This window comes from Mastigoproctus giganteus, chromosome 13 (genome assembly GCF_048544385.1).
Source record: "Mastigoproctus giganteus isolate SK-2022 chromosome 13, ASM4854438v1, whole genome shotgun sequence".
NCBI classification, from domain to species: domain Eukaryota; kingdom Metazoa; phylum Arthropoda; class Arachnida; order Uropygi; family Thelyphonidae; genus Mastigoproctus; species Mastigoproctus giganteus.
This window is the reverse complement of record NC_143587.1, coordinates 75,013,220-75,023,150: the sequence shown is the minus strand read 5'-3', so window position 1 is coordinate 75,023,150 and position 9,931 is coordinate 75,013,220. Positions and strand designations below refer to the sequence as shown.

Genomic DNA, 9,931 nt, shown 5'->3' with positions numbered 1-9,931 from the left:
CGTCGTGTTATACGCCTCGGAAATATGGGCATCTGCAGCCCCCACGAATATCAAGCGTGTGTACTCCTCCGAATACTGGCTCCTTCGTTGGATCACACATAAACATCATCGTCCACCCCAGCAAAGAACAACTGCGATGGCAATCGCACTGAACTTTGCCCGACTGCCAAATCTTATAATGGAAAGACGCCTCACCCTAACTGTCAAAATGACCACTGGAATAATCTCGGAGCCAAACATATGGGAACTGTGCAGCTGGAGAATCCCTCAACCCGGACTAAGGTCAGCTCCAACACTTATAGCCAATCATAATAGACTAGTCCTTAGCGACCGATTTCTCCCTAAGCAGATGCTTATCACAGTCCAAGCAATCGAAGGCGACCTCTACAAATTTGTCAAGGATCGCAAATACCGGAGAGTGATCCTTGATGACCTGAACTCAACCAGGTAAACTGCACAGTAATGTCTCAGTATAATAAATTTTAAAAAAATGTCTGTATAATATTGTATATAATGTCAAAAATACTGTATAATATTTTTATGAATATTGTGAATAATTTAACCGAAACTTATTATGTTGTTGGCCCTGGGGGATGAACCCGAACTTCGATGTAGGCCCCGTCTTCAAGGCCTTTGTCCACCAGCCAATATGAAGCCCCTGGCATTCCTGCCGTGAAGGGTACATTGTATACATCCTTTAGTACACAATAAAGATTATACATATATATATCCAACGCATGTAGCCTATGCCCAGTCACTATGAATATGTATAGACATCACCTTATTAATAATACTATTCCGCTATTTACTTCTCCCATACTTTTGATTTGCTCTCTGTTAATAAACATATTTAATTTAGATATAATTTACTTCCTTTTCTTATTTTTGACCTACTCTCATTGAAATTCTTTAACACTAGAACCACCAGCCACGGTCGTCTACCTAGATGTGACCTCACAGGTCATTTTGACTGGGACATAAGAACAATGCACAATCATTGGAAAACCTTTATTTATAAAAGTTCAAAGCAACCCATATTAATTATACATTCAATAAAATATGTGATTTCAGAAACAGAAATAACTAGAATTCTAATTATCCGAAATTTCGATTAATCGAAAAAGTTTTTGAAGTTTGCCTTTTCGCTTTTCTTTTTCTCCCCAGTTTCAATCAAATAAATTGGCATATTTGTATAATAAAATCATGATTTCACTTATGCAAAGCATTATGAAAGAAGCAAGGAAGAGTAAATGTCATCTAGGTCACGTTTGTGTAAAACGGAATTTTTTACAGATCATAGCAATTTTATCATTGCTGTTCGATTAATTTTGTAATAAATTCTTTATACATTTGAACAGCAATGCACAAACCCAGAAAAAGAGCCGAATCGTTACTAGATGGAACAAATTTCAAGAAGAATTGAAAGAAGGTGACAAAGATAGAGAATCTTAAATCGAAAAAAAAAAAAAAAAAAAAAAGAAAAGACAAACAGCAGAACATTGGCAGGTATAGTTTATATAGGTTGTAAATAATAAGCAAATTATTATAATTTTCTCTCATTAATCTACTAAAACGGAAACAAAATCGATTTGAAAATATCACTTCGGATTTTAAATGTGGAAAGAGGCTAAAAAAATCTACTCGGTAGTAAACAACTACATTACATTTCATAATGTGACGTCACTACTGCAGCTGAAACACGTACTAACTTGTTGTTTTTTAAGTTGCAAACTATCGATCAGCCATTTTGACTAGTATGGAGATTTTAGGTATAATAACATCTAACTTTTAAAATAATGATAAAAAGTGAAAATAAAAATTTACTGCTACGTTGATACCATCATTTTATAAAAATTCTAAAGTTATAACTATGGAGGAACAGAACCCTAAAGACCTGGAGCAACTGAAACATTATAAAAAATGTCAAAATGACCTGTCTGCTGCTCCTAGTATTAAACCGATAGCGTTTGTAGAAAATATAATTAATACACTCTACAAACACAAAATGTTTAACCATCTGCCGGACATCAAATACCTTGTCCACGCATAGGCGATGAACACACCAAACCACGAGGTCCGTAACAATGACACATACAATACAAAACGCACGTGCATTATCACGCCTTAGAATTGATCTTCCTGTCTAGCAAACCAGTTTGTTTAAGCTGCCGAGGGGTGATGCTATGGACAAATTAACTGGGTTACCAGGACTTTTTTTTTGTCATATCACTTCCTGTCCGCCCAAGGGCAAGTAATGACGTCATCCCATATTTCCATTATCCAAAGTTCCCAGAGCTCGTTAGCATAGCTTTAGAGGCTGCACATGCAGTTTCGTTGAGGACATTTAACTCGAGCGAACTACAAACTTCTCTGGTAAGTAAGTTGCTTTCCAGTTCCAACTGCAGCCAGTCTCTTTCTAACTTTAGACATTTTCCTGTACGCTGCCCTTGGCAAATTCCCTTTACCACGGCTCGTAATAACCTCTCGTTTTCAGATATATCTGTTTATTTCAGCAGCTGAAACCCCTGCTGCGACAATGCGTCTAGAGGTCGCAATTTTATTAGCAACGTTTCTCTTTCTTCAAGTCATCAATCCGTGTCTGTGTGATGACGATGATGATGGATTTTTAAGCAAAGCCAAGGGCTTCTTCAGCACGGCCCGAGATCGTCTGAGCGACTTTGGAGACAAGGTAAGATTTCTTTATGAGACTGCCAGTTTATTTACACGATATTATTTTTAAATAAACATGCATAGCACTAAGAAGTAGCCATAGTTCCTGGTCGATCTCCCATACACGACCGCTTAGAGGACGTGTATGGGAGATCGAAACAGAGATTATATACACCCTCTTTATACATCGGTTGGAAGAGTCTTCAGTTCCAATCCCGTCAATGGCACTAGGAATTTTTATAGGTCTTCTCACAATATGGCTGAGTTCGTTGGCCTCATCCGAGGACGCCTGGTGTTCTTCTCTCAGAATCGTTTTTCGTCAAGCAAACTGACCGACCGAAAATTACATGCCGCGCAGCCTTAGTTTCTTTGCCTTAGTGGGAAGCACAGTTGGTATAATCACCCTCCTCCACTTCCTAGTGTAAAGACCTGAGTTTGAATCCCATCAATGGCGAGGAATTTTTATGGATTATTTTTTCATAATGTGGCTGAGTTAGTCGGCCTCAAACGAGGGTAGCGTGGTTTCTCCCCCAAGGAAACTCGGGTTTTCCGTCCAGAAAACAGCATATCCCCACAGAACGGAATGAACAGGCCTATTATATACGACGTAAAATGACTAAGTTGTTGATGCGCCTAAAATCCTACACCAACTAACGGTTTGTTAATGTAGGATAGCGCCAAAGAATCTAAGTTGGTTAGTTACTAACCAACCAACTTAGTTTCTTTGGCATTTAACACACACACCTATCCTAATTTAACCTTCCACTCTGGGTTCTAATCCCGTTAACATGACAAGAATTTTAATCAGCCATTTTTCACAAGTCGGACGTGGACTGACCGGTTTTTCATCCAGCAAAACATCTAAATCGACCAAACGATGCTCAAAGTTTGTAGATATACTGTAATATACTAAGACCTCAGCTTCAGCAACAAAAAAGAAACATCCACAAGAAAACATTCCCTCGGTTCGTCCTATTTTTTCTCACCGGTGGTATCCGTTAACTTAATATGGAGAACTATCAAGTCGAGTTGTGGGGATCCTCAGTTGTTATGTCAAGCATCCATTTTGAAAAATAACCGCTGAATACGTTGGGTGAAACTTATTCCAGAATTTCTCTCTTATACAACAATCAGCTAAATCTGCTAATGGTATCTAGGCTTGAATTGGAACTATATTAAAAAAAAATATTTTTTTTTTATTTTGCTCTCAGCCAGCGGGTAGTTGACTGTTGGAAGGCCTCCATCTGTTGCTGTGGAAGTGGACGTTTTGAATAAATTCAAGGAAGAACTAGACAAATTCTTGGATGGTGTGTAGGTGTTTGGTTTTTTTTGACTGATAGAAACTTAATAAATCTGAATATGACATCATAATGATTTTAACCTCGCTTATTTAACTCAAGTAGTGCGCTTTCAACGATACCGCTCATTTATAATCTAAAAGGGTACAGAAAACAAATTAGGCTTTTTCCTTCTATCTCTTCAATACGACGTTGCACAGTTGCGTAACGCTAGACGACTATTGGAAAAATGACAAAAGAAAAGGCAAACCTGATATTGTTGTAACCTTGATATTATTCTTCTCGAGCCATAAAGGTCTCAAGAAGAGTAATATCAAGATTGCGAAAACCACTTCACGAGGAGGGTCTCGAAGGCAAGCTTTGCCGACAGTTACATCATCTCTGGGTGACTGACCTGCGACCTGACTAACAACGAGATGCCGTAGGAAGATGAAAGCTAGGCAGCCTGTTCTCAAGCTGCTATTAAGCACAAGAATAACAGTTTTAAGGAAAACTGTATACAGATGATTTCAAGAAAAGGGATGTTGTTGTTTCGTATTTGCGCTGAAATAACTAAGCCCTACGAGACTTTATTATAAAAAAACATGGGGCTGTTGACTGAGCCCGAATAACTCATAATGAAAAAAAACAAAAATGCCCAAAAAGTCCCCTCCCCCAACAAGACTGTACTCCAACTCAGGCCGTTCCACACGGTGTGGAAGAAAATGAAAGCGAAAATAATCATAGACTACTTGCAAGGGCTCAGGAAGGAAGAATTCATATGTGACCGTTAGGTGCAAACAGGTCTCTGAAGTCAATACTAGTGGACTAAGGTTATCTTCACAGATGATTTAGAGCTTTAGTCGGAAACAAATTATAGACGTGTTCTCTTCTAAAGGGAACGGAAAACGCATTCTCATGCCTCCAACATCAGGAAAATGCCCTACTGTCGTGTCGGTGTTCCAATGGTTTTGGAGGCGTCATAACCCCTTCAAAGTAATGATAAGAGGAATCCGTCGGAACTATGGACCTGAATCCCATTTGAGCACGGCTGAGATGCTTCACAGAGACGGAACAGCACCTCTGCACAGAACGCATCCTGCCCTAAGACTTACTCTTGGTAGAGGATCAGGTTATCAAGTTAAAGAATGAATTATGAAGACTGATTCTTCATTTCTGGATAGCCTTGATATCCTCTTAAAATAAACAAAAATTCTAGTTTTTGTTTTTTGTTTAATTTCCTTCCTAATGGCTGTTTTTTTTTCTTTCATATTATTAAAAAACGCACTTGTCCTTGTTGTTGTTGTTGTTGTAGGGTTTTAGGAGCACAGCGACTATCATGTTGCTCCCCTATAAATTGCGTGTGTTCTGAAGTCTCTTTTCTGTTTCCTGGACGAAAAACCCGCGTTTCCGGGGGAGAAAAACCATGCTACCCTCGCCTGAGACCGACTAACTCAGCCAAGTTGAAAAACCCATAAAAATTCCTCCCATCATCGACGGGACTCGAACTCGGGTTTTTTCCACACAGTGTGAAACACACTTGACATTTAAAAAATAACAAATTTCGGTCACCTCTCCCATCTGTGTTGGTCAGATGTGCCGCAGTGCTGATTGGTGGAACGATGGCTGATGGACCTACAAGTTTCGATTAGTCTCCTGTTCAAATCTTTCTGGAATATTAAAGTTGTTTCTGCTTCCCTAATTTTCATTTGTCTTGAATTACAGCTTGCATGGCATTTAGCAGGCCATCTTATGTCCACGAAACTCAGTTCTCTACCTTTTGTAAACTCTAGGCATTTCCCTAAAGAAAGAAAGTTCCCAAACAGAAAGAAATTCGCTGTTCTGTTGGTTCACTATCTCTCTCTCTTATATCATACAGCATAAAGAAAGTGACATTTATCATCATCTACCCCCCCCTTCACGTGTGCGGCACTCTAGCGACAAGACTTTTACACCAACTGAAAACAAAATGACACACATTATAGAAACCAAATGCCCACTATCTTATGAAATCTCACTAAACACACTAACCGCACAGCTTCACTACATTATACCGTATGAAAAATATACCTGTTAAATTTCTGGTATCTTCTAAATGAATCTTGCTGATACTGAAGCTATTTACTCTTCTGTCTTTCCTACTACACACAAAGGAATTTCACAGCAGCGCCTTCTTTTCTTGCTTCAGGAACCACGATCATGGTCAAGCAGATCATGGTTTTCTCCATCGGGAGGACAACTAATTTTTTTTAAGAAAAGAGAATGGGGATTCTGTAAGAAGTTTCACTTACTAGGATTCCTCAACAAAACACATATTGAAAACACTAGTTTCTATTGCTGCTCAGACTACTACTATTTGTACCCCTCAAACTACGTCTGCTGTAGTGAAAAAAGTGGAATGGATAAAGATACATTGCAGTCCCCTGACAACCATTTCTTTGCAATCGGTGTTAAAGCACTCTATCGTGACTGTGGTTTCTCTGGTCTCCGGTGGAACGAGTTAATCCCTCTACTTTAGCTATAATTATGAGAGCATCCTTGAATTTAGGGGAGGTTCCTATGGACTGGAGATGTGCGAATTATCCCCAGTTCATAAAGTGGATTAAAAGTTGACTTAAAGACCCGTTAGCTTAAAGTCTATTCTAAGGAAAATAATGGGGTCTTTGGTTAAAGAAGTAATGCAGGACCAGCTGGACAGGAATGCAATTGTACTGCAATTACAGCACGGATTTGTTAAGGGGCAGTCTTGTCTAACCAATCGGATAGATTACTATGATGCAGTCACCTAAGAACTGGATGCAAAAAATAATTTTGATATCCCTCATAAACTTGGATTTCAGGAAGGCTTATGATGCTGTTGCACATAGAAGACTGCTGTGTAAACTGCGGCAATGTGGCATTAAGGGCAAGTTACTGCTATGGATAAAGGGTTGGTTAAGTGAAAGAAGACAGGGAGTGGTTATGAATGGGCACTACTCTTCGTGGACTAAAAAAAAAAAAAAAAAGGTAAACTGCAGCCATTATCAACCCACTGCAGGATGGAAGCCTCCTCAACAATTCATGCTGAGGGAAATGGACCATAATCTGCCACGCTCGTCCAGTGCGGGTTGACAGATCGACAGTCTACTCTTATTATTTAGGCACGAAGTGCACGAAGCCACTCCGTAGGCACTCGGCTACTCGGCTAAGGGCCTCCGTAGGCACTCGGCTACGGAGGCCCTTCGTGCACTAATGTTATATTTAAGTTCCCCAAGGTTCAGTGCTCCGCCCATTCTTGCTTTCAATATTTATTAATAATATTGATGAAGGTATACCAGGTTTAATGCTTAAATTTGCAGATGATACAAAAATTGGCAGGGTGATTAATGACAGTAATCAAAGTATGCTACTGCAACAAGATCTAGGAAAATTGGGTAGATGGACTGAGAAATGGCAGTTGAAGTTTAACGTTAACAAATGTGAAGTACTGCATATGCGTAGCAGTAATCCCATAATAGCTTATCAACTGTTTGGTACTACACTCAGAGTAAAGGAAACTGAAAAAAAAAAAAAAAAAAAAATCTGGAGGTAATTGTGTAGTCAGATACGAAATTCTCTGAGCAGTACAGACCGCTATGATACGCTGAAACTTTGCTAGCAGGGATAAGGAAGTGATTATCCCTTTGTACAAGGCCATGATTAGCCCGCATCTTAAATACTGTATACAGGTCTGGAGGCCTCCGTTAGGAAGGATGTAGATTTGCTAGAACCGGTACAGAGAAGGGCAACCAGATTGGTGAAGGGAACAAAAGATTGCTCTTACCTAGAAAGACTTCAGTTCTGCAAATTGCAGCGTCTTGAGACTAGGCACTTCCGCGGTGATCTGACTGATGTGTTTAAGGTCTTGAATGGATTGAGTAGGCTGAATGTTAATGGCATTCTTCCTCTTGTTGAGGCTACACACATGAGGGGACATAAAAATTCAAGTTGAGGAAGGATGGTTGCAGAATAGATGTGCGGAAGTTTGCTTTCAGTCAGCGGGTGGTTGATCGTTGGAAAAGGCTTCTATCTGTTGTTGTGGAAGGTTGTTTTGAATAACCGGATGTATTTTGTTTACAAAAGACTGCAGCACATGATTTTCCCAGGCATAATTCGTAACTGAACATCCACGATCCCCAGATTTTTATCTTTCACACTGCTTAAAAGGAATGGAATAAACTAACAACCTTCACTTACCGAAAGAATTAAAAGTCAATATCGAATCAGAAATTTCGCCAATAACAGACACTGTCAAGTCTCATCAAACATGATGAAAAGGGTGTGTGCTTATATTAGAGAAGGAGGAGACTTTCAATATTTCTTACAGTATTTGTTATAATTGGAGGAATAGAAAATATGGAAGTCAATTTATTGACGCCGTTGAAGGTACTCTTATTATTTCTATTTGAAAAATTCAACGTTGTAACATGAGAAGCAGACTGAAGTTTTGTTGAATAAGTAATAGTAATAAAATGTCTACTTTATACCGAATCAGTAATATATTTATTCATATATAAATACAGTTTTAAACAGCGTTTAAAATAATTACTTCTTTTTTTCCAAAAATCCACCATGCTGACTTGGTCACGCGCATATGAATTCAGGGTCACATTTCACGCTGTCGGACAGTAATATAACTAAGGCAATCTATTGAAAGTTATCTATGCAGTTAAAATCCTGTTTCCCACAAATACAACTGAAAGTGTGCAAAATAGTCATTATATACAGATGTAAAAAGTTCAGTTGTTATTTGCTGAAATGCGCTCTAAAACTACTTAATCTATTAGGCATTCCTCTCTAAAATCTAACACATCTCAATCCCCAAGGGTGTCGGATTTTAAAGAGCTTGTTGTATTTTATAATGACTTCTCTGTTCACTGATATATTTCAGTTCTTTTTTCTTTCTTTCTTTTTAGGTAAAAGAAGGAGGAACGGAGGCTCTCGGCAAAGCTAAAGAGTGGGCTTCCGGCGTGGGAAATAAAGCCGGTGAAACATGGAGAAATCTTAAAGATCGCTTCCGCAGTGGAACACAAAAAGGAAATGAAACTATCAAGAAAGTGGAAGATGTAGCAGAAGAAGCGGTAAAAAAATTCACCCCTTTTCGGTAGATGCCACGTTGTACTTCTGCGCTATTTCTGAACCTTCCAGTAAAGGCAACACCAAAGAATGCTCAAGTTACTAAAATCACATCGTTGTATTTTTCGCACTCAAGCCTTAATAAAAAAAAAACAAGAAAAACACAAATGAAAGTGTAATTTCTGCGTGAATTCAGAAAAATACAAAAGCAGAGTTGAAAGTTCAATTGTGGAAATTTCGATCATTTTAAAATCTTCTCATCATGTGAGTACAGTACAAAAGAGAGCGTAAATTCCCACTCTTGAATTCTTTCTACTTATTATTTACAAGTTGTAAATTAAATAAAGTGCCATATTAGGGTCACCCAAGAAATAACTCATTTGTCCATGTGTAATCCATAAATTTCGTGTGTTCTCTGGTCTTTTTTGCCTATTTTGATGGATGAAAAACCCGAGTTTCCGGGGATAAACCTTGCTGTCTACGCCTGAGACCGACTAACTCAGCTATGGGTTCACTGTATCATTGACACGATTCGAACCTGGGCCTTTTCCACGCAGTGTGGGGAGGACGGTGATTGCAACCACTTTGCTAACCGCACGGACTATTTATAAGTTGTGATTCTTATTGATGTATTAACCTGACCATCACATAATTCTCGCCACACTTTTTGAAAAGAAACTAAAGGGAAAATAGCAACCACGTTGTATTCGCGAATTAAATGCTGGACAATCTCGTTCCTGTTTTTCCACTCTTCATTTTATTTATCTTCTAAATAATAAATAGACGAAATCAGAGTCGACAACTGAAGGCAGCAGTAGCCGAGTGCTCAAGCGTAAAGTTATAGACGTGCCCGTGCTTGAGTGACTGTGGTTTAAACCTGCATGACTACT

The 9,931-nt window shown here is 38.8% G+C and overlaps 1 protein-coding gene across 2 annotated transcripts; it reads left to right on the top strand.

Moving 5' to 3' along the window:
• Positions 1-2,303: 2,303 nt before the first annotated feature.
• Positions 2,304-9,188, top strand: LOC150076172 (uncharacterized). 2 transcript variants are annotated; one of them, XM_090387597.1, is made up of 3 exons: positions 2,304-2,373; positions 2,514-2,689; positions 8,882-9,188. In XM_090387597.1, exons 2-3 carry the CDS (start codon positions 2,537-2,539, stop codon positions 9,071-9,073), a joined length of 345 nt encoding a protein of 114 aa, XP_090243723.1. In that variant the 5' UTR covers positions 2,304-2,373; positions 2,514-2,536; the 3' UTR covers positions 9,074-9,188. The 2 variants fall into 2 exon arrangements, with proteins under 2 accessions (XP_090243723.1, XP_090243724.1); XM_090387598.1 differs by having other exon boundaries at positions 2,308-2,373; positions 2,517-2,689.
• Positions 9,189-9,931: the final 743 nt, after the last annotated feature.

Excerpts from the sequence above, each read along its gene's own strand:
- LOC150076172 (XM_090387597.1), top strand. The coding sequence starts at position 2,537 with ATGCGTCTAGAGGTCGCAATTTTATTAGCAACGTTTCTCTTTCTTCAA. Across the intron at positions 2,690-8,881 it reads TGAGCGACTTTGGAGACAAG|GTAAAAGAAGGAGGAACGGA; the intron begins GTAAGATTTCTT and ends CTTTCTTTTTAG.